Raw genomic sequence first — 27,927 nt, 5'->3', positions numbered from 1 at the left:
TGGTGTTCACTACAATAATTAAATGTTCCAGTTTGCCCTGGACAGCTTTGGTTTATGCCCACTGTCCTGGCATAACCATGCAGAGCCTCCCTGTTTACTCTCAGGAGAATCTGTGTGAATGATATATTATAAGTCATTCTAGCATATTGAGAAGGAGATTGACAAGGAAATGTTAAAGAGAAAACAGAGAGAAGCATAATTAGAAGTGAGGCCATGTTGATTAGGAATAACTACCAGGCTGGGTTCAGCCCATCTGAGTCTTATCGTGCTGAACAATGGTACAGAGAGTCTGGCAGCTGCTGGCCTTCCTGAGGCTCCACATTTTAGAAGCAAAGGCCTGGTTTGCTGGAATCTGCTTCCTGATATCCTTCAGAGGGCCTGGTATTATGCTAGGCACACAAGAGGCTCATGAGCAATCTGGTCATTTCCTTATTTCTCTCTACTTGCATCTCAAATGGACTTGAGGCAGTGACAAGTGGAAGCCGCTGTCCTATAAGCCCCTATCCACCCACACACCTAGTTGTCATCTAGGTGCTCCTGCTTATGCAGGCACAAGACCTCTGCTACTATGCAGGTAGCAGCAGGCATCTAGCAGAGGTCCAAAGGCTGACCTTGGTCACTGTCTCCATTGGACGTGGAACGTCCCTCCTGTCTTAAGTCACCACTTGATCTAGGCAACCAGGACTCAAGCCTTCCACCATTGAAGGTCTGGGCTTTGTGCACCTGTTATCTCTTCTGGAGCTAGAGGGAGGAGCCTAGGAAATCTATTCAAGTTCTGGAAGCTTCCTTTGGGACTCTGTCCCAAAAAGAGATCAGTTTAGAAGCTAAATAAGGGAAAGAAATTAAGAAACTGTAAACACAAATAACCATGCCACCCCTAAGAGCATCCAGACCTTCCATAGTACAAAATCTGATAGGGTTGACTGAAGAGGAGTGAGGGGGTCAGGAAACCTTCCTACTCTCTTTCTTTCCCTCGTTTCTTACTCCATTTTCCGGGCCTTCCTTCTTGGTAAAGCATCAGGTCATAGCTGCTAAGGACCACCCAAACCCACAGCCATAGGACTCAGGCAGAGAACAGACAATGAATCCCTCATCTTCTTGCAATCTGAGTCAACTCCACAGTCTAGTTGGCCTCCTTGGATTCTTCTCAAACAAGTCCAGAGAGGCACGTGTGCTGGATCACACTTTGTTTAAGGATCTCTAGAACCCAAGGGAAAACCCAGAAGGAAATTTTCACCCTTACCACCTCCTGATCTGGCTGCATGCCAGTCCTGAAACAATATCAGAGAGATCCATGATTTTCTTTAGCTCCTGAACAGGCAAAGGATGGGTGAAGGTCCCTTAACATACAGCACTTTTGGTTCATGTTACAGACAACCCATTCCCACCTCAGCAAAGTTCCCCAATTCTGAAGTCTGGGTTAAAGCATCTCTTCATTTTCTGGTCCCAGAATCTTTCCAATTTCTACTCCATGCTCAATTCACTAGTAAAGAAGGACACCTAATGAGATCACTGGGTGGAAATGGGATGAGGGAAGGGAAAAGTCAACAATACCAAGATGCACCTCTCAATCCGACAAAGGATAAGAGAAGTGTATTTACCACAAAGCCACAAATCCCTTTACAGTTAACCTCCTTCTGGAATCACCCTATAGCATTATTCCAGTCATCCCAAATATTCATTGCTCTGGGTCTGCACCCCTGCCTCTCACCACAGCACTGAGGAAGAACACTTTTCAGAAGGGAACTGCAGCAGAGCTGAACTCTGCCCAGAACAACTTCGGCAGCACTCAGAAAATCCCTGCCCGACTGCTTTCCTGGGCTCTGGCCCCTCTGGCTGTAACTGAGCCCAGACAGGAGGCTGGCTGACTTACTCACCCCATAGAGGAGAAAGGGGAGGAGGAAGAGGAGGAGGAGAAGGAGGAGAAAGAAGAGGAGGGAGAGTGGTCTAGTGTCAGAGATCCAAGGCTCTCCCAGCACAAACCAACTGGGTCCTAGCCTGAGAGGGTGCAGCCGTGCACTAGCCCTGGAGACCACATGTAAGTCCCACCTAGATAATAATTCTGAATGTTCATCTACCACCCACAGACTCAGGATCCCTCCTTTCCTAGTAGAAGCTATTCCCTAAGCCCCGTCTTTGATTACATGCTTGCCCCCCGAGTTCTTCTGGACACCTATGGGCAAGAACTTCTGAAAAAATAAATCTAGTGATTAGAACCAATCAGGTGTCAAATCGCTGGAGATCCGCAATCACAAGGGACCATGTGAAGCTCCTAGAAGATGATAAACAAGGCTACATACACTCCACCTCCAGAAGACCTTGGCACCCTCCACAGTCAATGCCTCCCTGCCTTACCCCTCCACTCCAAGCCACAGCACTGGACAGAGAAAGGAAACAAATGCTTCTGCTGCTGCCCAAGCACCGAGTACAGTGTTAGCAGAACTCTTGCTCCTTTATCCCTCCTCACCAGCCTAGTGCCAGCTTTAGCTTTCCCAGACCGTGGTGCCTCCTCATGGTACAACCACCTGAGTCTCAGCCAACAAGTTTGCTCCTAAGACTTAGATTCCAGTGCTTGCACTCAGACAATCGGATCTCAGGACCCCTGACACCCTTACCCCGGCCTAATCCCTATCCTAGGTCTCCTTGCCCACCTCTCCCGGGTGGTACCTGGTCCGGTGGGTGAACATGCTGCTTGGTGCTCCGGGTGCCTCTGCCAGAGCTGCTACCTTTTGACAAGCAGAGACCGGTACCAAGTTTCCTAAGGCACATGGACACAAAGGGACAAGTGGGTGTGTGTCTGGAAAACAGAAGTCCTATTAAAAAGGAGGAAAAGGAGGGAACACTTTTCAGGTAGGCCACCACTGGCGGGTGCTGCAGAGGACAACCAGCAGGAGCCCCCCGGAAGACCTAGTTGGCTATCTGGGCCAACATGACTTTGCTAACTGAGAAAGAAGACTCAAGGGGGAGCTGGTGAGCTCACTTTTGTACTGGTGATAAAGGAGATGCTCATGGGCCAACCATGCAGGCAACTCCACAGGCAGCGGAAAGGAATAGCTGACCACTCCCTTCTCACAAGCCCTCTGCCCCAGCTCCCGCGGTGTTTATGGTCCGATCCTCTCTCCTACCTTTCTGGCATCCTTCTCATCCCTTAATTGGCCCCTTTTCTATGGCCTTGCACCCCAGGTATCCCAGGGTTCTCTGGGTTCTGTTCCAGGCCCTGTGCTGTTGCTCATTTTGTATATTTCTCCTAAGTGATCTCATCTCCCATGGCTTCAACTGTCCAAACCAGACAGTCTTTTCTCTTTTGAGTTCCAGGACTTATACTTCACCACCCACTAGGCGGTCCACTTAGCTGGAACTTTAGTCCCTCCACATCTCCAGTAAACTCTTCAAGATTCTATTTTCGTCATTGACAGTTCTGGGTAATTTTCTCCCTTTGTCTTATATAAATGAACTATGCAAATGCAATTTCAAGCTTCCTTCTTATGCAAATGTACTGCTGTCCTGAGCCCTGGTTACTAGATTCATTCTTTACTCTCTTCCTCTAATCCCCTCTCACTCCCCCCACCCCGTGTTGGGGGTGCAGGGGGGAGAAGTCACATAGACATGCAGAAGTACCGTGGTTCACAAACCTAATTCTTTCCACAATTCTGGCTGCAAACTGCATTGGAGGAGAACTGAATCAAATTCAGTGCTTAGGTTCAATGTTGACCGTATTGAGGAATTTGACTCGGTTCTTGTACAATTCAGTTTGTGACCAGAATTGGGGCAAGAATTTTAAGTTGATGAACCTGAGGTACCTCAGGTACCACTGAGTTTCTCAAACTCTTTTGCCAGAAGCTTTATTGTTTTCAACTATTCTCCTCTCCTGCCTGTAACGGGGTATGTTATTTCTTGTTGCCAAATGCTTTACAGTACCCCCTACAGATGAGTATATTTCCATACCCACTTGACACTAATGTTGGCTATGTGAATATATTTTGGTTAATGGAAAGTGAGCCTAAGATGTCAATACCAGCTCTGACCAGGAGTCGTTTAGGAATGATTTGGCCATTTCTCTTCTCTTTATCATGAGGCCAACACAAACACCATTCCAGCTGGGCTTGATGACACACTGTATCCCAGTATTTTAGGAGCCAGGAGGCAGGAAGAATGCAAGTTCCAGTCTTGCCTGGGCTACTTACTAACTTAGCAAGATCTTATCTCAAAATAAAAGTTAAAGCTGCGAATACAGCTCAGCAGCATAAGCCCTTGCCTGGCAAGTGCAAGGTCTTGAGTTTGATCCCTGGCACCAAAAATAAAGAAATAAATGCATAAAAAGGGGAAGGACTGGGAATGTAGCTCAGTATGAGAAAACCCTGAGTTCAATCTCCATTAGCACACACACTCCCAAACCCCCACCCCCACACACAGGTGCTTTCATTCAGGACCTCAGAATAAGAGACATGTGGAGAAAAGCCAAGTCGACCTGCAGCCCTGACTGTAGTTTGAGAAAGAAATGAGTGTTGTAAAACTCCTGTGGCAGGGTTATGGCACAGCAGCAAAGTGCCTCTCTGTCAAGCATACGGTCCTGAGTTTAAAATATATATATTTTTTCCTTTTTTTTAAGCAAATAGGGAATATTGGTTATTTTTAACTGCATTTGACAGAATTCAATAAGAAAGAAATGAGCTCAGGAAAAAAAAAAGTCTTTTTTAAGCAGGGGTGAAATGGAAAAGAGAAAATCCAGTATTCGTGGGGTGAAAATGAAACTATTGATCATTTCCAAGAAAGACAGAAATTGAAAAATGTTTTGCATAACAAAGATGACTAAGTCTTGTTTTTTTTTTTGTCTTTTTCATTTTTTATCAGTACTGGGGATCAAACTCATGACTGCCTGCTTGCAAGGCAGGCGCTCAGCTTATGCCGCTGAGCTAAATCCCCAGCCCCTTCTATCTGTATTCTTAAAAGCATTGTGATTGGGGCCTGGAGGAGCACATCTGTAATCCCAGCACTCAGGAGGCTGAGGCAGGAGGATTGCTGGGAGATCCAGGTCAGCCCAGACTTACCTATACAGTGAAACCCTGTCTAAAAAGAGAATTAAAAAAAAAAAAAAAAAGAGTGCTGTGACACCAGGACACATCCACTTGAGTCATAGGACACTGATGGTTGGCGAACAATCTTTAGGCTCCTGTGTTTCTGTGGTCAGAAAGGAGGCACTCAAGGAGTGCATATTTTTTAGGTATCCAAGGATAGCTAGAAGGATGTGAAGAAGGAAAGAAAGGGTCCTTCCAGGGGAAAATGGTAACAGGATTATTTTCAGGCAGAAGGATCCTTCCAGGGGAAAATGGTAACAGGATTATTTTCAGGCAGCGGGAGTGGGTCCAAGCCAAGGACTGTTTCCTATATTCAGCAAGATTGTGGAATTCTAAGAATTGGCGATGGCTGTATGCCTTCCACTCTTTCTGCTAATGAACTGGAGTATTATTTCAGTGTTTCCTCTGTCTTTGTTCAGCCACTGCATATGAGGTACAAGTGGGAGAGTGGATGACATTTGTTTGCTTAGCTTGCATAAATCTCTGGATTAAAAGAAATCAGAATAAGCCAGGTATAGAGTCATACACATATAATCCCAGCAGGCTGGGAGACTGAGGCAGGAGAATTGCAACTTTAAGCCCAACCTACGCAGTTTAGCAATTTAGTGAAACCCTGGCTTTAGCACCTGCCTGGCAATCTCTGAGGTCCTGAGTTCAATCCCCCCGTCCCCCTCAAATTAAGAAACTAAAAAGGAGGGGCTGGGGATTTAGCTCAGCGGCATAAGCACCTGCCTTGCAAGCAGGCGGTCGTGAGTTCGATCCCCGGTACCGAAAAAAAACGAAAAAGACAAAAAAAAAAAGAAACTAAAAAGGGTTGGAGATGTAACCAAGTGCGAAGATTCTGGACTCAATCTCCAGTACTGCAAAGAAAAACAAAAAAAAGGTCCTATCTGGAAACTATCATAGATACTAAATTTTGACCCTGACCTTTGTGGGGTCACTTTGAGGAAAGAATATTTTTTCTGTAAAAGAGGGAGAAATGAACATTTGTGACGAATGAGAGAGGGCAATATTGTTCCCACTTCCTTTGCTTTCCCCTCGGGGGAGAAGTAAACCTTCCTGTATGCATGACTACGCACTTGCATGGACAACTATTTGGAAGAAAACAAGAGACAATATGGTAGACAGTGAAGATCTCAGGTCATCTAGCTTGGAAATTTATATCTCTTACATTGCTTTCTTATGTCCTAGTTTGTTCTGTTTTGTTGTATTTAATTTTACCCCTTTAAAATAAAAAAAAAAAAAAGATGGAGGATGCTACTTCAGCCTGAGTATGACAAAGAAAAGACAGATGGGGGGCTGGGGATTTAGCTCAGCGGCAAAAGAGCCTGCCTTGCAAGCAGACAGTCGTGAGTTCGATCCCTGGTACCGATAAAAACAAAAAAGACAAAAAAAAAAAAAAAGAAAAAAGAAAAGACGGATGGGGCAAAGTCATGCTGGCCCATACTCACCATCATGTCACTTGGAAGAAGAAAGAAACGTGTCTCCTGATATAATCTACTGGAGTTTTTTTTTTTAATATATATAGTTTTGTTTTAATTGCATAAACTAGTAAGGCAGGTGAGTGCAGCTGGTTCCCATGCAGGCCTGACTGGTAGAGGGCACCAGCAGGGCTGGAGAAAGGTGTGTGGGAGGGACAGAAGCTGTCTCCACTTCCGTGTCTGCCCCAGGCAGCCTCCCTGTCTCCAGAGGGACAGGTCCCCAAGCTGCCAGCTGCCAGCCAGAGGCCCTGAGCACCTTCCCCTGGGCGTCCTGCCTCCTGCCTCCTCCTCCTGGCCCTCAGGCTTCAGGACATGGTGGCTTCCTGCTCCAGCTCATTTCTACTTGGCTTCTCTACTCTTTGATCACCTACTGACTGATTTCCTGCATTAATGCCCCTGTCTGAGATACTTTGTGTGATATTTTATCTGCTGCATTCTAACCGATCTACCGCCCTGCATGTAAAGTTTTGGGGTAACTCTTCATCCCAGGTGTCTCAATACGACGTTAGATTCTACAATTTCATTTTTACCATCTTAACCATTTTAAGCACAGAATCCTGTGATCTGCTGTACATTCGCTTTGTTGTGCAACTGTTGTCACCATCTATCTCCAGAGCCTTCCCACTGTCTCAGCTGAAACTCCATAACCATGGAATTCTGTGGAACTCAACTGAAACTCCATATCCCTTAAACAACACCCTAATTCCTTCCTCCTCCTAGGCCCTGACAACCTCCACTCTTACTTTCTGTGTTTATGATTTTCACTGCCCTAGATTCCTTGTGTAGGTGGAATTACATAATATTTAACCTTCTTTTGTCTGACTTATTTCCTCTAGAATAATGCCTTCAAGGTTCAACTATGTTGTAGCATGTATCAGAATGTAATTTCTTTTTTCTATCAGCCTGTTTTTTAACCAAGATTCTTTCAGTTTCAAGTAATGGAATACCTGCCGGGTGTGGTGGTATATGCCTGTAATCCCAACACTTGGGAGACTGAGACAGGAGGATCATTGTGAATGTGAGGTCCTGCCTCAAAAAAACGAAATAAAAAAGTAACACAATCCCCAAATTAACTGTATTATTTAATACAATAAGGCATTCAGAGGTAAAGCAGCTCCAGAATTGTTAAGTCAGTAGCTTAAAAATTTTCAATCTCAGGTTAGTTTTCCTCTTTTCTGTGCTGTTGATCCTTGCCTATCAGTTTGATTTCCAGGCAAACTGATGCTTGAGGTCTCAAGACTGCTGCACTGCTAGCACTGGTATGAATTAGCTTTTGTTAGAATGTGCTGTTACAACAAACACTTCTCCCCCAGATCTCTACCGCTTCAAATAACAGCATCTAGAATTTTGTTTCTTTGTTTGAGATAAGATCTTACTATGTAGCTCAAACTAGGCTTGCATTTGTGATCTTCCTGCCTCAGCCTCCTGAGTGAGTTCTGTGACTGCAGGTGTGAACCAGTATGACTGACATAGAGGTATATTCTTTTTTTTTTTTTTGGTCCAGGGCATCGGACTCATGACCTTGTGTTTGCCAAGCAGACACGCCACTGAGATAAACCTCCAGCCCCCGAAGTGTATTCTTCTCAAGATAAGGACTAGGCATAGTGGCTCACACCTGTAATCCCAGCATTCAGGAGGCTGAGGCAGGAAGATCATTGGGAGTTTCAGGCCAGTTTGGGCTACAAAGTGAGTTCAAGGTTAGCCTGAATTGCACAGCAAAATCCTTCTTCAAAAAGACCCCCTTCCCCCCAAAAAAGAGATAAGGCAAAGCTTTTCTAGAAATTCTATGCAGTCATCCTATCAGATAGATAGACAGAATTATATAATATTTATTTACATGCTTGGAAAAAAGTCACTGGCAGGGCTGGGCATTTAGCTCAGTGGCACAAGTGCTTGCCTGGCATACACTAGGTCTGAGTTTGATCCCTGATACCAGAGAGAGAGAGAGAGAGAGAGAGAGAGAGAGAGAGATAAAATGTGAGAAAATTAAAAGAAGGAGGAGGGAGAAGAGGAGAAGAAAGAGGTCACTGGCAATCATTGTCTTAGTTCATTTCAAATTCAAAATTCATCCCTTAAAGAAGGAGGAGGGCCTGGTTGCACTGAATTGAAGATTTACACAGGAGAGCATTCCTGGATGGAAGGAGGAGGTAAAGTGCCCACTGGGCAAGGTATCCATAGTGTCTGCTATAATAGCATATCTACCCTCCATCTCAGTGAAACTATCTGATAAATAACACAGACAAACCATTCAATCAGTTGTAGCCAGAAACCTAGAAACCATTCTCCAACCTCCTTCTCTCTCATTTCCCTCTTTATCCAATCAGCGATCTGGCTCATGGATTTCACCTTGACCTTCACTTTGGGCAGTTCTTTCATTATCCATGTACAGGGCACCACCATCACCTCTCCCTGGGCGGGCCACTCTTGCAGATTTCTCACCAGTCTCTCTGTCTCTGGTCTTGCTAACCCTCAATTCCATCTTGACAGAGCAATTTGAGCCCTATATTTTCCACTGAAAAGCTTTCCTAAGCTGGGCACAAAGGCATGCACCTGTAATCCTAGTATTCTGGGAAGCAAAGAGGCAGGAGGATTACAAAGTTCAAGCCTAACCTGGCAGTTTAACGCCTTGAGATGTGTCAAAATAAAAAAGTTTCAAAATTTCGGGGGATATAGCTCAGGGCAAAGGCCCAGGGGTTCAGTCCTCACTAGCAGAGGTTGGGAAGCAACACAGTTCTTAGACTCCTCTTTGCTCTCAGCAGAAAAGTTGAAACCCCACATCACGCCTTCCAAGGCCCTCTGCCATTGTGGCCCAGTGTACTTCTCTGATTTCATCTCTTTCTACTTGTTTTCTGGATTCTGCATTGTCCTTGTCTCCTTATGAACCCTTTCTCATCATTTAGGTCACAAGTTAAGCATCACTTCCTTGAAGATGTTCTCTATTCCCATAATGCAAATTACTGGAATTTTCCATTAAAGTCTGTCTTCCTCTGTAGACTGTAAATGTTACTCCCTATCGCCCAGCAGAGTGTGGCTATTACAAGGGTTAAATAAAAATGAAGAGACTGCAAAGTTTTTGTGTTATTGAGCCTATAGGTGGTAACTGATCCCGAAGGGTGATAATCCATCTCCAGAAACTGAAGAAGAACAATGAGTAAGAGATACACAAAAGGCTGACAAGAGGATAAGAAAAGAGTAGGCACAGAAGTAGAACATCGGAGGAGAATGCAATCACAAACTCAAAAAGAGAATCATTAGGAAATTGGAGGTACCAAACAGGGTCACCCACAGCAAAGGGGACAGACGTGGATGAAAAACGGCCATGGACTTGGTTACACAACCAGACTTGTAATGTTTGAGAGTATAAAGTAATGTTTGCTAAACTAATATACATAAGATGGTACTTTTTTCTTCCTTCTCCTCACATCTAGTCATTGGTCCATCAAAGATTCATTATCCACTCTAGGTCAGGTACTTTACCATGCTTTAGAGAGACCTGGGAACTAGGACAAGCTCCCTTGGCCTGCTGGGCTCAGGACTCCTCCTGCTAGACAAAGTTACAATGTGTGAGACTCGGGTGTTTTATTGGAGTTGGTACTGACTGGTTGTCTGGATACGTTCAATAAAACTAGAGTTAGTGTTCAAGCCCAGAGGTCTGCAAGACTTTATTTTGTTCTGAGCTAGCAGGAAGCAAAAGGGAAAGTGCATGTAACACGCTATTATTACATCATCCCTGTCTGTTCATAAGTCAGGCAGAGATGAGATTCTGGGATTTTCCAGGAAAACCGATTCCACCTACTCAAAGGAAAAAAATGATAGAGCAGTTTAATTAAATGTACCCTCTTTTAAAATATTCTCCAGACTTGTCACTGCTTATTACTCAATCTGCACAGATTTCTCTTAACTTTCAGGCTTACATTGTACAACTAATAAACTATTGCTTCACTATTTTTTACTGCCCTTGTGCTCCTTGTGTGGTATTGTGTTCAAAAGGTCAGTGAGGCAGTCCTCTGAAAATTAATGGGTGTCATGGGTGGGGAGTTGCAGTGGAGATAAAGGGAGGGACACTAACTGATTAGAAATTTCTCTTGCTAAGTTTTCACTTAACACTCATTTCATACATCTTACTTTATATAACAGACATTGTGCTGGGAAAAAGAGTTTACATCAAAATCCCTTTAAGGTACATTATCTTTAATACTCTAGAAAAACTGTTATTTAAGGAAATTTTGCCTACTGATTATTTTGGTTTTTTTGAGACAGGGTCTCACCACGTGGTCCAGGCTGGCCTTTAACTCAGGGCAATCCTCTCACCTCAGGCATGCCATACCTGGCCAGCCTGTTGATTTTTAAAAACAAAACTAGCCATTCCTTGAAGCCTAAGTCATACTTTGCTAGTTTAAAGCTTGGATTATAAGTATACTGAAAAACCCCACAAAACCAAACCATATAGGATTAGGGAAGAAATCGATATAAAATATGTTTCTAGCCCCAGTCAGATTTTAGTTTTTGGAATCTGGAAACAGTAGAAAAACAAGCTCAGAAAACGTCCCTTCCTGAGGGAAATCGCCTCAAGGGACTGAGCTCAGGCCTGGACCGTCTGCCATTTGAGGTCCCTGGGGACCTGGGGTAGCTTGAGTAAGGTGGGCCCTCCCGCCAATTAAACAGGAATAACAAGGACCAGAATAACAAGCTACACATCACTGGTGCTTACAAGGAGCCAGGCTCTGCTGGAAGCGCTGGGTTATCACCCCAACACCCTACAACATAGCCACTAGTATTTCCCCTCTGAGAAACTGAGTCAGGAAGTTAGAAGCAACTTGCCCCATGTCCTGCACTACAAAGTGGAAGCGCGGGCACCTAGCTGGTGGCCATTAAAGGTGTCTGTAATACGCCCAACTTCGCTGAAACGGACCAGAAAAACTCATCTTGCAGCTTGCAAGCAGGCTGATCTGGGAAGCCATGACTTATCAGAGCTGTCAGAGATAATTGCTCTGCGAGGAGGCAGGCGAGTCACAGGAGCCCTCTCCAGTTAGAGCTGCACAGCCAAGCCGCGCGCCGGGAGGTCAGAGCCAGCGCCGGTGCGGCCACGTGTCCCAGGCTCTGGGCCAGGGGCGCCTCGCGGAGGCGGGGCCGGGAGCTGGGCGGGGCGTTCGGGCCCTCGCCTGGAGCACTGCGCATGCGCGGCTAGGCGGCGCGGCAGGAGCGCGAGCCCGGTGCGTTAAAGGCAGCTCCACCCGCTCCCATCTCGAGTGTCGCGGTGCGCAGGCGCGGGCTCTCTCCTTGTCACTCGGCGCCGCGTGCGGGTTGGTGGCTCGGCGGTGACTGTGGTGGCGGTCTTCGGCACCATGAGCGGCTACAGCAGCGAGGAGCGCGCCGCGCCCTTCACCCTCGAGTACCGCGTCTTCCTCAGTGAGTGTCTACGGCCCCCCACGCCTTCCCGCCCGCTGCCCATTCATTCCCGGCGTCGCCGCTCCGCCGGGTGCGGCCCTCGGTCCCCGAGCGGCTCCGGCGCGTCTCTGGGCCCTGCTGGTCGCACTGGCGGGGGTCGCCCTCCCGCTTCCTTCCCCGCGGAAGGAAAACGCTCCCCTTTCCCACGTTCCGCAGAACGCGGACCGGGCTGGTTTTGCGAGTGTCGGGCCAGGAGGGATCTGTTAGGGAAGGAAACCACTGAGTCACCCAAGAAAGGTACCTGGGACGTAAAACAGTCCCGGTAAGAGGATTGCAGTCTGGAGGAACGGGGGCTGGAGGGGGACTGCCTACGACCTTAATTCCGCCGCCTTGGTTCCGATGGTCGGCGCTGAGCGCAGTCAAATCCTCCCTCTCCGTGGGCAGCCAGGGAAATTGAGGCCGGGCCATGCTGCACCCATCCTTGGGTGTAGCGCTGTTGCCTCTCAGAGCTTGTGTTTTCCCGTAAGCTCTGATGCTGGGAATGTTTCTACTGAAACAGAAAGCTGCGCCCGGCCAGTCACCCAGGTGACGTCGATCAGAAAGCAGACTGCCAAGTTTTTAGTCTGGGTCTGGAATCTCTTCCCAAGTCCTGTGCTTAGGAGCAGAAGGCTGGAGACTGACGGTGCCCCAGCTTCCTGGGCACGCTCGCTTTTGCCTTCTAGGGTTTATTTTTCTCGTCTCCATCCTATACCTACTAGGATTAGATGAGAGGCGGTACTAGGAAATGCGTGTCCGAAGACCCATCTGTTTTACCCCTTTCAGTTTTATCCGAAAGAGAACAGGCAGGTTCAGCGAAGTCCAGATTAGTATAGGAAGGGCAGGAAAAGATAGGGAGGAGGGTGTGACTGGGAATACAGTTCTGAAAGAATGAACCAAGCCCCTAGTAAAACTTAGCTTGGGCGTAAGAGGAAAAGGAAAGTGAACCCTAAAGTTTGTGTTAGTTGAAAGTTAAACCACGAGGTAAATTCAGGAAGACTAAGACCCCCCCTATTATTTAATTTCAGAATTAAGTAGTAAGGGCAATACAGGAACTTTTGACTAATGATTCACCATGCTGTTTTTCTTTTTTTGGTACCAGGGATCGAACTCACAACTTTGCACTTGCCAGGCAGATGCTTATACCACTGAGCTAAGATCCCTGGTCCCACCATGCTGTTTTTTCTGAAAATAGTGTTGGCTCCACAATTTCTCTATAGAATGGACCTACTGTAGAGATGCTTTCTCTGTTTTGAAAGGTGAAGAGATTGTCTGGAAATGGCCTTTGAGCTACACACATGCATAACAGACTTGCTTTTTGTACTTTGTTTGGTATTGGCAGTATTTGAGGCCATTAGGAGTCACCCAAGCTCCTCCCTGACTTTGACCCTGCTAATGTAAATTTATCAAATGAAACTTGATTGAGGGGGGGCTGGGGATTTAGCTCAGCTGCATAAGCGCCTGCCTTGCGAGCAGGCAGTCGTGAGTTCGATCCCTGGTACCAATAAAAAGGAAAAAGACAAAAACAAAAAAAAACAAAAAAAAAACTTGAAGGCAGTCGTTGTTCCACTTTGGTAAGGTAGGTGTACTCATGTATTTCTTCTTGAATAGTGAGGAAGGTTTTATTTTGTTGGCAGTCCTAGGGGTGGAACTCCTATCCTCACACATGGTAGACAAGCTCTCTGCCAATAAGCTATATCCCCAGCTCTGAGGAATTTTTAAAATTACTTTTGGATATTGTGGTTGAGTCTCTAGAACATAGAAGTAATCTGTAAAGAATTTGTTACAACTTGATTATCCTTGAGAAAAATTGTAGTCTAAGGTTCTTTCCTGCTAAAACATCATTTAAAGCAATACAGTGTATAATTTAGCAAAAGATGTGTTCCTTCCAATTATTTTGTAAGAGTTGTGAGACTAGTTAGCTGATGCAAGATAAAAAGTAATTTGACCACCATTTGCATACTGTCCGCACTGCAGAGGTCAGGACAAGCAAGGCTAAGGATTAATGCTGTTACAAGTCTACAAGGTACTTAGCGTGAAACCCTGATCTTGGGGGAGGGTCAGGGAAGGGGAAACACACAATGGGAGACTGGAGGTGAACTGAGGCTTAATTGGCCTTCTCGGTGAACACAAAGGAAAAAGGCACAGCCGGTTTTAAGTTGGTTCTCTGAGCATGTACTACGTGGATATTGGAAGATAGATAACCCTTGTGTTACTTTAATTGCTTATATCAGTATTTTCATTCACTCATTTGCCTCCTAAAAGCAAGACCCCTCTGGCTGTCCTCATGTTAAACTGACTCACTGTTCTTCATCCTTGTTTATCCCTGGGGTCAGGGAGATAACAAAGACCTGGACCAGGTCTCCCACAAATAATATTTGTGAGTGGGGAAAGCTGGGAGGAGTGGTTTGGCTCCCCAAGGGTGGCACCTGGGGCAGGACCACCTAGGCTTCTACACACAACCAGGTTTTATGTATTTATTTTTGGTGTAGGAATGAAATTAATTACTTCATGAATTTAGCAATATAATTTACCATAGTACTAACTCACTTTTTTTGGAGGCAGAGTTGCACTATGTGATGTAAGCTGGCCTCAAACTAATTGTGATCCTCCTATCTCAGCCTGCAGTCCTGGGATTGTAAGCATGTGCCCCCGTGCATGGCAGTAATAATTTTTCTAATTTATTTTGCAGAAAATGAAAAAGGACAGTATGTATCTCCATTTCATGATATTCCGATTTATGCAGATAAGGTAAGGTCCCCATCTCAAACCTGATATTGTTCCTCAGATCAACTAGTTCTATATACGGGTTTTCTTACACACTTTACAAGTGGTTAAAATGCCTCATTGTGCTGTAAATTAAAGTTTCATTGACAAATAAGAAGTTAGTCTTTCAACTAGATCATTCGGGGAAGGAGTAGAAGACTAGAAGCAAGTTTTAAGTTGCTTTTTTTTAGAAATAATATTTGTCTTTTCTGTATATGAGTTTGGAAATAAAATTCTAGTACTTCGTTAGTGGTTTGAAAGTAAACCAGGTACCCAGCACAAAATTTTGACTATAAAAGTGGGATATTTATTAAATTATTCAGTCAGTATAAGAGAATTCATAGGCTAGTAGAATGATTTACAAATAGTGCTAATAAAGGTAAGTACACAGCCTCCTAAAAGGAAATGTCTGTTCTTGTATACACCAGTGATCTGAAGAAATGTAATCTTAGTGGAGATTGGTAAGTTTACCGTCAATTAATAAGAATATTTATGATCCTTGGGTGGCGATAATACCTGTAACCTTTTTTTTTTATGATGTTGGGGATGGAACTCAGGGACTTGCATATGCTGGGCAAGGGCTCAACCCGAGCTACACCCCACCCCCTGCCCATACTTTTATACCTTTAAATAGTAATGTTAAAAGAAAAAAAGCCCCCTCCCCAGCTTCCTTCTTAATGGGAGATGTTTATACTGTATTTAAGAACTTGACCAGGGACAGATACCTGATTCATTTTAAACTTGTGGTATTTTTTTCCTTCAATCACATTGAGTACTGAGCTTTTTGAGTTGTAGAAGCTGTCATTGACCTTTCTTAGCCTAGTGCTGACACATAATACAGGTGAACGTCACATTCTAATGTATGCTTAGGATAGCGTTAAAGATTTTAAAATTTTGTCCTTGTGTGTGCTCTGAGTCTTACCATCTTTTGAGCTTGCCTCTCAAATAGGTGAATTTACTATTTCTACCAGGAAGTCTGCTGTAGTTCCATGTTGACACTTGCATGTAGAGATTCCATCTCTTGGTTGCTTCAGAGGAGCCTTTCCAAGCTTGGTGCCTGTTGGAGGCAGTGGAGCAAACCTGAGATCAATTATGTGCCACAGTTACAGCAGGGACCTTTAATTGGCATGTTTTCCTGTGGGATTCTCAAAGTCATACTTAGAAACTGTGATTTGTTACATCTGATTTCCCGAGAGTTGATGTGAGCTACAGAGTCCTCTCTGTCTCTTGGAACAGCCCCATTTGGTTGGCTTGAATTATCTGTTTTGGGTACAGTATATATAAATTATGCCATAAAGTACTTCACCCTAATGTTTTGTTTTTTGTTTTGTCTTTTTCATTTTTATCGGTATCGGGGATCGAACTCATGACCGCCTGCTTGCAAGGCAGGTGCTTATGCCGCTGAGCTAAATCCCCGGCCCCACTTCACCCTAATGTTTCAGCTCCTTCTGAGTGATGAAGAGGTGGGAAGCCCTCCTAGATTTACTGGAATGTATTATTTGTGGTGTTGGGGATTTACACCCAGGGCCTCACACATCGTAGGTAGGTGCTCTAGGACTGAGACACACTCTAAGGCCTTTTACACTTTTTTTTTTTTAACTAGAAAATAAATGCCAACTTTATTAATAGCAACAGAAAGGGCTTCCAGTTTCTCAAAAGAAAACTTACCTGAAATCCGCACTACCTGGTGTTATAGGATTAAATGGTCGTGTCACATTGGCTTTTCTGATAGCTTCTCACCATACCCTGAAGGGCCATCAAGGATAACTGCCATCGAGCTGCTGAGGGGCATGCTGGGCACTGGGGAGGCAGCTTCACAGTCAGTCCCATGTCACATGACCAAGGGGACTCCTGCTAAGAAGCTCCTGGAGTAGAGAGAACATACCAGTGTGGATAACAGAGCCTCGCTTCTCAAGAGTTAAGAAAACCCATGAACTAATCTGTGTTTCCTGGGCAGTCAGCCAGAGTGCTCTGTGAAGGATCCTTCCAGGTCCACCCCAGCCCATGCCGTGGCAAGGTGTGATGGGGGGAAGGGTGGTGAGGTGCCAGCATAGTAGCAGATGGGTACAGGGAGGCACAGGTTTGACTTTGCTGGTGTTTGTGGGTGTCTTTTTTGGCAGTTGCAGCAGCTTGATGGGGGCTGGCAGGGGTCACCTCTGCTTGAAGCCATATTTTTTTGTGTTTATAGAAGAGGTCTGTTGTAGAGCTCCCCAAGTTGACAATCTTGGGACAACCATCTCAGTCCTCCTCCTAAATGGTGTACTCTTTACAATAATAGGCATCAGAGACTCTCTGGCTTCCACAGGTTACCCAGTGCCCCTGGTCAGACCCCTAGTTACACAGCACGTGTTTGCACCAGGGTGCAGGGACATACATGGGAGTCACAGACCACACACTTATCATCACAGTTCCCACAGTCTTCCCATGGCAATGCCAGCTTGCTTGTGGCAAAAGGTCAAAGCCGGATGATATTTAGCCATAGCTCCTACCCAAGAGGGCTAGTGGAATGTCTACTTTTTTTCAAAACAGGATCTCACTAAGTTGCTTGAATTTGCCTTCCTTCTGCTCCAGCCTTCTGAGTAGCTGGGACTAAAAGCATACTCTGTTGTGCCCAGCTATCCCTAGCTTAATTGATGGTACCATCAACTGTAGGTATATGAGCAAAGAAAATGCCTTGCTTTGTAGTGGATTTGTGGTGTTTGTAAGTGATTGGGCAGCATTGTAGCCAAGAGCTAGGATGATAATAGATGTGTGGTGCATGCTCTTACGGTGCTGCAAGGTGCTTTAAAATAGGAAACAGGCCTGTGTAATCAACTTCACAGGTTGCCTGTGACACTGGCGTCTTGCTTGTGTCTATGATGTGGTGACTTAGGTGGAGACTGCCCTTATTTCACCCTGTGGTGGCTCAAAAGCACCAGCCCTTGTGACAACTCTGATTTCATCAGTAGTCCAGGCCCTAAGGGACCTCAGCATGTATGCTGCTTTTCTGAATGGCCGGAAGGAGCTCTTTTGTTTTGTTCTGTTTTGAAGAAAGTTGTTTATAGTACAAATAAGGGTGAGTATGACAGAAGTTATTTTAGATTATAGCCCCCAAAAGTCTAATGAATTCATTTTGTTGTAGAATAGTGTGATTTTCTTTTTGTAAAATGTCTTAGTGTGATTACATTGACATAAACACATTTTTATGTGTGCAGTCTAGACCTCCCTGGTGTGGTCTGTCATTTCAGGGGTGGTAGTGAGAACGTCATTAGAAATAAGGCTGTCTCTTTAACACAACTCAGCTCCATAGTGAAAAATTCCAGCAGCTCACATATTCTGTCCTATGTCAGGACCTTTTGATAAGAACGACATTCATTTTATTATGTCATTAAGTAATCAACCCAGCAAGTCAGGAAATTCTTGAGACTCCAATATCCTGCTTGGATTGTGTCCAAATCAAATATATGGAGAAGGCAAAGACATGGACTCCCTGGATTTTTCTTTTCATTGTAGCAATGCCTTTTACCTTGCATTTATTTTGGAGTTAAATGTACAGGCACCTGTAGCTCAGAACTTCTGAGATGCCAGAAATTTATAAAACTCTAAACATAGTATAAACAGTATGAAACACTGGACAGATACTTAAATCTTAGTGCTTAAATATCATGACTTGATAACATTAATTGTAGGAGCTGCTGTTCTTCTAAACTACGTCTTCCTTTTTTGTTTTTTTTTCTGAGACAGGGCATCACTGCGTAGCCTAGGCTGGCCTTGACTTTGTGGCAGTCATCCTGCCTCAGCCTCCATCTACTGGGATTACAAACATGCGTCACCACACCTGGCTTCTAGTCTGTATTTTAAACTCTGATGTTAAATACTAGTTCTGACTAGTAGTTGACTAGTAGCTTCTGTTTGTTTCCCAAGATCCTGCTGGGATCTGTTCATACATGAATAGGGAACTGTTCATTTTCCTCCCTTTTAGAAAATGAGTGCCAAACTGCAACTCAGAGGCCACTTACTTATTTATCACAAAGTGCCAACACTGCAGTCAAACCCAAATACTGAGGTTTTTGCTGAGAAAGAACAACTCCACATTAACTTTTTTTTTTTTTTTTTTTTTTTTTTTTTTTGGTGCCAGGGTTTGAACTCACGACCTCATGTTTGCCAAGCAGGCACTTATTCCACTGAGCTAAATTCCCAGCCCCTGACACACATTAACATTTTTGTCTTTATTTTTTTTAAATATTTTTGTCTTGAAAACACATTTGCTCTAGGTTTGCTACCTCTGGTCTAGTCAAATAGATTGATGCTTCAGAAATTTGACAATATTTTCTGCAGGTCAGTGTAATTAATCATGTTACTTGGGGAAGGTTCCAGGTCAAATTTCATAGACATTATAAGTCTCAAAAAAATTTGACAACTGGAAATGCAGGTTCTTGATTGATTTTATAGGGGAGAAAATAAACTGAGACAGAGATAGTTAGAATATCTGTTTTCAAAGTTTGTTGTCTAAAACTGGGCATGATGGTGCATGCCTGTAATCCCAGTGGTCAGGAGGCTGAAACAGAAGGATTGTTGCAAGTTCAAGACCAACCTGGGATAAAAGTGAGCTCAAGGCCAGCCTGAACCACGTAGTAAGACCCTGTTTCAAAAAGAAAAAGAAAAAAATAAAATAAAATAAAATTTGTTGTCTAGTATGTTCAGAATGCTACAGTTCCTGGGGGAAAAATATCTAGAATTGTGCTGAATAACAAAACCAGTTGAGTAAAGAAGACAGGAGTTGATGAGACATGGTACTGAACTTTTTCAAAAAAATCTCAACATTATAAAGTACATAAATATTGGGAATATTCAGCTATGTAATGTTTTTAAAATCTTGTTTTTTGAGACAGGATCTCACTAGAGAGTTCAGGCAGGCCTTAAACTCACTGTGTAGCCCATGCCAATCTTGAACTTGAGGTGATCCTCCTGCCTCAGCCTCTCAAGTGGTGGAATTACAGGTGTGCCACTCTTAAAACTTATTTTTCTGCTAGGCTTTAGAGCCTAGAAAAGTGCCTGCCGCTTAGCAGTGGCGCTAAGTGAACTTCTGTGCACAGAGATGAATTCAGCTGGGCATGGTAGTAGAGGCCTGCTATCCCAGCAGTTGGTAGGCTGAGACAGGAGGATTATGAGTTTGAAGGCTGGGCTACACAGCTAATTCAAAGCCAGCCTGCACTGTGGGAAACCCTGCCTCCACAAAATAACAAGGAAATCGTTTTGTGTCTTCTTGCAGGTACTCATAATTACTAAAAAAGCAGTAGATTCTAGACTTGCATAATTTTTCTGTGCTTGTACCAATTTTCTTCATTTTGTCCCTTCCCTTTAGGCTTGTGGATTTGTAACATTAGATAATACTGTCTTGAGGGTCTATACATATTTATGTTTCAGTTCATTACAAGTTTCAATCCATTTCCCAACCTTTGAATTAGTGATTTCAGCTCTATTTGCTGAAACTTATTTTGTTTTTCTAGATGAGGTCTTGGCTGTGTTTAAGGCTACCTTTGCGCTCCCAATCCTCCTGTCTTAGCCTCATAGCTAGTTTTTTAAAGTGATGTATTCATTTGGTGGCATTTTCTCTTGAAAAATGAACCAGTCTCCTTGGTTTTTTTCTTCTGTATGAAGCTTGTGTTATAACAGCTCCACCTTGTGGTTCTGTAGGAAGTTGCTGCTGAAAATTTAAAAACCCTGATTTGTTTATGTTTGCGGATTGGGACAGACAGACGGATGGACAGACAGACAAGGGATCAAGCCTAAGGATTATTCTACCACTGAACTACATCCCCAGCCCTTTTTATTTATTTATTTATTTTGAGATAGAGTCTTGTTAGGTTGCACAAACTGGCCTGATCTTGTGATCCTCCCACCTCAGCCTCTTAAATGCTGAGATTGTGGATATGCATCACTGTGCCTAAATCAGAGATTTCATTTTTATACCTAAGAAGTGATACTTAGGTAACTGTAGTTCTTAAAAAGTTAACAAGAGGGCTGGGGTTTAGTTCAGTGGTATAAGTCCTGTATGGAAAGTGCGAGCTCGTGAGTTTGATCACTGGTACACACACAAAGTTAACAGTGGATAAGATAAAATTTAATCAAAGATTGTTCCTGTTTTCTCCCTCCTGTTTTCTACTCAGGCACAGTTAGTGTTATATTTTCTAAACCATTTAAATGTTACTTTATGATGATAGGGGGATAGAGTGGTGTATTCAGTCTTGCATTTAATCATCTCCATTCTTTTTGGTTTTATGTAGTTGATGAGAATTTAGAGCCGCAGAAGTTTTATCTTTTTTTTTTTTTTTTCATTTTTATTGGTACCGGGGATCGAACTCACGACTGCCCGCTTGCAAGGCAGGCGCTTATGCTGCTGAGCTAAATCCCCAGCCCAGAAGTTTATCTTTTCAGTAAAATCTGAAGAGCTTTTGTGCTTGTTTAAAAGTAACAGCCAGGTCATTTAATGGCTGGGGCCTCATGTTAGTCACTTTCCTCACCAAGGGAGAAAATACCTGACACCTAAGGAATGGGAGTCAGGGTTTACTTTGGCTCATGTTTCAGTCTGTGGCCAGCCAGCTTCAGAGAGGCAGGCGCTGTGGACAGGTCTGGCAGAGGGGAGCTGCTCACCTCATGGTGCTTGGAAGCCTGATGGCATCCAGGGAGATTAACCTGGCCAGCTACTCCCACAGTGACCCCCTCATCCAGCTGGACCCCCACCTCCTAACAGCAAATCGGCCTCCTAATCCTTCACCTTCCAACCCATGAGGCTTGGGGGCCGTTTTAGAGCTAACTCGTGGCAGTCATTTCTGACTTACGGTTTGTCTGTCCCTATTTCTTAGCAAAATAGAAAAGTCGTGTATGTAATTTTCACTCTATTTCTTTTGAGATATGATCTTCCTGCGTTGCCCGTGTTTTCAACTTTGTGGGCTCAGATGATCCCCCTGACTTAGCTTCCTGAGTAGCTGACCCTGCAGGGCATACCCACTCTTTTTCGTTTGAAACCAACTTTTAAAGTTACAGTTTTTATAAAAGACTTAACTGCAGATTTAAGCTTTATCTGTGTCCTTATGGAGCCTAGAAACTGATAACCTACTATTACAGTTTTATTCCTTAGTAAAATTCATTTTGATTATGCAAAGCTCCATTTTAATTAGCCTATGTCAACTCCATATTTAACTTAGTATGCAAAATGAGATGACAGTGTGATTGTGTGTTTTAAAACTGAAAATATATAGGAATTATTTCCCTGAAAAATCATCCTTTTTATAGTGATCAATGTAAGGCTGTAAACTAATGATATAGCACTGCCATTGGTTAAAATAATTTTGAACATAATCTTTTGTATTCAGTGTTCTGGTCCTTTTGTGGGGTACTCGGTTTTCAAGAATAGCAAAATTGGAAGAATAATGTGGGTGATCTAGCTGATGAATATGGTTAACACTAAAACTGAATTATCTGAACCAGGCGATTGGGCTGACTTTAGGTTTGCCTACAAACTGCCTCCGAAATTGAAACTCCAGCTACATCGTGAGCATTGAGGTGGGTGACAGACACCAGCCCTTGGAGATGAGTGTCTGGAAGATGGCCTTTTTCATAGGTAGAATTTCTGTTGTGTTTGTTTGAAAACTGTTTCCTGGGCTGGGGATTTAGCTCAGCGGCATAAGCACCTGCCATGCAAGCAGGCGGTCGTGGGTTCGATCCCCAGTACCGATAAAAAGGAAAAAAAAAACAACTGTCTCCTTCCTTTCTGGAGACACTTTTTCCACACCTAGCATAACATATATCCAAGCATGGTGCAAGCACTTGGGAGGCTGAGACAGGAACATTGTGAGTTTGAGACCAACCCAGGTTACATAGCAAAAGCCTGTCTCAAAATACCGAAACAACTGCAGAAATAATACAAGCATACAGAGAAGTTCAAAGACATAACCAACCATACATCTGCCGTCTTGATTCTACAGTTAAGATTTTCCTTCATCTCTTAGTCTGTCATTCTGTCAGAAGTCTGTGCAAGTCCATTGACTTCAGAGATCCAATATGACAACCGATTTAACTTCAGAAGACATAGGGTGTGCTTCAGAGTAAGAGGACATACTAGTCCTGTGACCATCTGGCTTTCTCTTTGTCTTTCAGGACATATTCCACATGGTAGTTGAAGTTCCACGCTGGTCTAATGCAAAAATGGAGGTAATGTTTTGCCTTAGATGTCTGAGTACTCATGACTTGGCCACGCCAGTTCGCAAGGCTGAAGCAACGAGACTCCAAGGGTGTCCCCTATCCAGTCCCAGTCTGGCCACCCCCCAGTCTGACAGTGTTCTCACTGCGTCTGGCCAGACATGGTCCTTTACCTCTTGTATGCTCCACTGCTTCACTTCTGAGGCTCCTGAGACTCAGATGCCTGAAAATTTTTAAAAATTTTAAAGAGAAGCTGAAGTTGGATAATATTTTGTCCTTTTAAAGTAAAATTCTTGGTTCTCAGAAAAAATGTTAGGATTTATGCCAGCTAATTGTAGTTGTTGCTTTCTGGAATTAGAAAATGTATTCTCCTCTTGATAGTGTTATATACCGCCTGTAAATTTTCCACTTAATGGCTGATTAGAGACAGTTCAAATTACAATAGAAGTTAGAGATGAAGTTGTGCAAGTGTGATTAAGGGTCATACATACATCATGATTCGTTTCCTCAGCTCCTTATGTGAGTAGCATTTCACATCCAGCTCTACAACCATTTGAAATCTTATTTCAGATCGCTACAAAGGATCCTTTAAACCCAATTAAGCAAGACGTAAAAAAGGGGAAACTCCGTTATGTTGCAAATTTATTCCCTTATAAAGGATATATCTGGAACTATGGTGCCATCCCTCAGGTATGTCTCCATTAATTTGTAGAAAATGTACTTTTTTATAACTTACTGTTGGCCAAAATGATTTGATCACCTTAGAAAATGTTCACTGTAGTTTTTAAAAACATATAGGAAAGGACGGGGCTGGGGATTTAGCTCAGTGGCGTAAGCACCCGCCTTGCAAGCACGTGGTCATGAGTTCGATCCCTGGTACCGATTAAAAAGAAAAAGAAAAAAAAAAAAGTATTAAAAAACTCATATAGGATAGGATAATCAAATTGGTTTACTACTTCTTTGAACAACTTCTTTTCAGTATCAGTTGTAAATATTTATAATGTCTGCACTCAGATTTGAAAGTTTGTATTTTCTGAGCTATTTCTCTTTCTCTGTGGACTAGTTGTGAACTCTATACATTATTTTTTACAAACCCTGTGGCGTGTCAGATAGAGGACACTAGTGGTCAGAAGCACGGATTCTGGCACCAGGCAGATGTGTCTCCTGCTGGGCCTCTCTGAGACAGTGCTCAGCTCCTGCGGTTAGTGGAAGGAATGAAGAAAGCACTTCTCTCTGCACCTGCAAGTTTTCTGAGCTGTTGACTTTTTGTTTCAGGTGTTGCTCCTTCTTTATTGGGCCAAACACTTTGTGATAAAGTAATGATGGGGCTGGACATGGTAGTACACGCCTATAACCCTAGCATTTGAGAGGCTGAGGCAGGAGGATTGCTGTGAGTTCGAGGCCAGCCTGGGCTACATAATGACTTCAAGGGTAGCCTGAACTGTACCATGAGACCATCTTAAAAAAAATAGTGATGGAGTTCATATTTTCTTAAATAGTCCTTTGAGGAGGGGAACATCTGCATGGTTTACAGTTTATCCCCAGCACAATACCAGTGTGCAGGTGGTTACTTACGTTTAATGTTTGAATGAGTCTCTAAAACATCTCTATGAGTGTATGACACATGTTTAATTTTAGATTGGCCAGGGTAATACCATGGTACTTACTAAATAAATGTCCAGTTGGTTTTTCCTTTTGATAAATGGTTTGTTGTGTTCGCTGTTAGGTTTGTTAAAAAGTAATGTACCTCTTACTAGAACAGGTTATTAGAACGTAAGTCAAACTCACGTAGTTTGATGAAGAGCCCCAGTCACTTGCTCTCATTAGAGCGCTCTGCCTTGTGCTTCGGCGGGTTCAGTGTGTGGCTTTGAAGCGTTATCCCTTTAGGAAGACTACTGATGTGCTCCTGCAGGTTGGCTTTTGTTTTCTCATTGTTGGCTTTTTGGATGTGGCCTTCCTTTATTCCCCTGTGCTTTTATCTTTTTGCCTTCACTCCAGCTGAATAGGCAAGCAAATCCAAGTTATAAATATGTTCTGGTTAGGGACAAAAGAACCCAAACAACAGCTGCACTTTAAGCCAAACTTCCTGGCAAGCACTGGCTTCAGCTCTTTTTTTTTGAGACGCTCTGCGAAGACTCTGGCCTGCAATTTAGCAAACAGAAAAAAGAAACTAGTAATTTACACTTCAGAAAATCCTGATTGAAGCTTTCAGTCTTGGTTCCAACAATATTATGCTTTTTGAGGGGATTTTGTTTTTGTTTGTTTGGTTGGTTTTTGTTTTTTTGAGACATGTTGCTTTGTAGTGTAGGCGGGGCTTAAACTCACTGTGTAGCCTTGGCTGGCCTCAACCGAACAACAGTTGAGCATTCAGTTACTCTTTAGATTAGCTCTGCACATTGTAGCGCAGGCTGAGCTTGAACTCACTGTAGCTCAGTACTAACAACAATGCTTCTAGCGTTAGAACACATCGTTTCCATTAGAGTATTACTGCCTGCTCACTGCTGTTTCACAAATTTGTTATAAAGAAAATCCAGTGGTAGAAGACAGTAAATACCTAGAGCAGTTCATCAAAGCACTTGTCTTTTAATATATTTATAAAAGTATTTGGGTCCTTACATAGTTGTGTTTGTATGTTGTCTCAGTTACTAAGTTGTTGGTTTTTATTTGTTCTAACCATTATGTCTTAAATTCAGTTTAGTATTGTATGTATAGTACAAACTCCAGAATTTAAATTATTGTGTGTATTAAGATTCTTAAATGTGCATAGCGAATTTAAAGAGTAACTGAATGCTCAAACTCTTACAGAAATACTCAGCATGATCCCTTTGGTTAGCAGGATGTACAGAAATGACAAACTCTAAGCCTTATTTTTTAGACTTGGGAAGACCCAGGACATAGTGACAAACACACTGGCTGTTGTGGTGACAATGACCCAATTGATGTTTGTGAAATTGGAAGCAAGGTAATGAAACTTGATTTTTTTTTTCCCTATAGTAATGAGATGATATCAGTGAAATATACCCAAGTTCTCACTTCAAATATATTGTGAATAAAATATGTAAATATTAGTGAAATAGTAATGTTTCTCTGGATGATAAATCTTCTATTTAATTCTAAATATTTATACATTATCATTTATATATTTAAACCTAGTCCAGAAAAAAATGTGTGTCTATCTCCAGACGACTGGACACACGGAAGAAGCTGATGTGCTCAAGTGGCTTGAATAGACAGGAAGTGAAGGTGATGGGGACATCTCATCACCACAGTGCAGACCTCACCTCTTTGGAGTGACCAATGAATTGATTCAAGCCAAATAACCTAAATGGCATACTTCTGCTAGAGATTCTTCTACCAAGGAGGGCAGCTTTAACATTGTGATTATAAACTGGGTGTGGTGGAACACGCCTGTAATCCCAGCATTTGGGAGGCTAAGGCAGGAGGATACCACAGGTTCAAGGCCAGCCTTGGCTACAAAGTGAGTTCAAGGTTGGCCAGAACTTCATAGTGAGACCCTGACCCAAGCACCTCCCCCAAAAAAGATTTTGATTATAGTTATTTCTTTAAAATCTTTCTCAAGGAAAATGGCAAGCAACTAACAACAAAGTTGCGATTAAGTTTTCAAAACTCCAAGTTGTTTTATTTTGTCATGGTGCTAGGGATTGAACTCAGAGCCTTGTGCATAGTAGGCAAGGAGCTGTAAGCCTTATTTTCCACCTTACTATTGTAAGAGTAGTGGACTGTTCATTTCTTTCAAGGAACAATCTTAGTTAAGTATTCAGAAACTCAGAATTTTTCTTATTTCCTCTTCCTTACCAAGTAAAGCTTTCCTTCCATAGTTTTATTCTTTAGTGTTGTGCTAATTGTGGTTGTTGGCTCTCAGGTATGTGCAAGAGGTGAGATAATCAGGGTGAAAGTTCTGGGCATCTTGGCTATGATTGACGAAGGAGAAACCGACTGGAAAGTCATTGCCATTAATGTGGATGATCCTGATGCAGCCAACTACAACGGTAAGAAAACATAAGAGTCTCAGGTTTTTCACATTTTGTTTTTGCTTTTTAAGACAGATTTCACTATGTAGCCCAGGCTGTCCTTGACCTCATGGCGATCCTCCTGCCTCAGCCTCACGAGTGATACCATACCTGGCTAAACTCTGTGATTCTTAAACACCACCAAACTTGACCTCTAATGATAGAATTATAAACCAGCCCTTTCAGACGATAAAAGAATGGAAGAACAAAGCATTTGACAGGCATTATTTTACGACTGACTTTGGGTTATAGCCCTCAGTTACTGTGTGTATTTTCTAAAAGTAGTTGACATATAATTCACATACCCTAAAATTCACTGAAGTGTACAGGTCAGTGGCATCCAGTACACTTACTAAGTTATACAACTATCACCCTCATCTAATTCTAGGCCATTTTCATCACCCTAAAAAGAGATCCCGAATCCAATGGCAGCACTATCCCCTGTCCTCGGCCCCTAACTGCCGTTAGTCTTTCTGTCTATATAGATTTAGCTGGGTGGCTGTGTCCAGTTTATCTCACGTGGTGTAGTATTTTTGGGGTTTAGCCACACTGTAGGCATGTGTCAGCCTTTCCCGTTTTTAGTGATAAATTCACTTAAAGTTCACCATTCATCTATTTCTTCCCTTCTTTCCTTCCTTCCCTGCCTGCCTTCTATTTGTCCATCTGTCCTTTCTCATTCCTGAGGATGGAACCTAAGGCCTTTGCATGGAGCCACAACTCTAGCCCTTTAAAAAAAAATTTTTATATATATACATAGTATGTGTGTTTACATATGTTTTGTTTGTTTTTGTGCTTTGGTCTTTAATTTTATTTAAGGAGGAAAAAAACAAAAAGGGTACAAGTTATACAGAATTTCAGAAAAAATAAATAGTAGGAAATCACTAGTTAATAGGTTACATATTTGTCATCTTAGAAATAGTTGTTCAAGTTACAAAATTAAAGCATACAAAGTGGACATTCAAACAGTGA

At 43.1% G+C, this 27,927-nt stretch overlaps 1 protein-coding gene and 1 pseudogene across 1 annotated transcript in view; one reads left to right on the top strand and one right to left on the bottom strand.

Moving 5' to 3' along the window:
* The first annotated feature begins 11,770 nt into the window (after positions 1-11,770).
* Positions 11,771-27,927, top strand: part of Ppa1 (inorganic pyrophosphatase 1) — a 34,121-nt gene continuing 17,964 nt past the window's right edge. Inside the window, exons 1-6 of the mRNA XM_003473725.5 lie at positions 11,771-11,965; positions 14,673-14,731; positions 22,886-22,939; positions 23,498-23,617; positions 25,803-25,889; positions 26,811-26,937. Of these exons, the coding sequence (XP_003473773.1) occupies positions 11,902-11,965; positions 14,673-14,731; positions 22,886-22,939; positions 23,498-23,617; positions 25,803-25,889; positions 26,811-26,937 (511 nt within the window). The 5' untranslated portion in view covers positions 11,771-11,901. The remainder of the gene's footprint in view (positions 11,966-14,672; positions 14,732-22,885; positions 22,940-23,497; positions 23,618-25,802; positions 25,890-26,810; positions 26,938-27,927) is intronic.
* Positions 16,897-17,226, bottom strand: LOC100720360 (PHD finger-like domain-containing protein 5A; annotated as a pseudogene).

The sequence above is a fragment of the Cavia porcellus genome, unplaced genomic scaffold (assembly GCF_034190915.1).
Source record: "Cavia porcellus strain 051 isolate PalLab524CR breed Dunkin Hartley unplaced genomic scaffold, mCavPor4.1 scaffold_28, whole genome shotgun sequence".
Lineage (NCBI taxonomy): Eukaryota > Metazoa > Chordata > Mammalia > Rodentia > Caviidae > Cavia > Cavia porcellus.
This window is presented reverse-complemented; position numbering and strand designations above follow the sequence as displayed.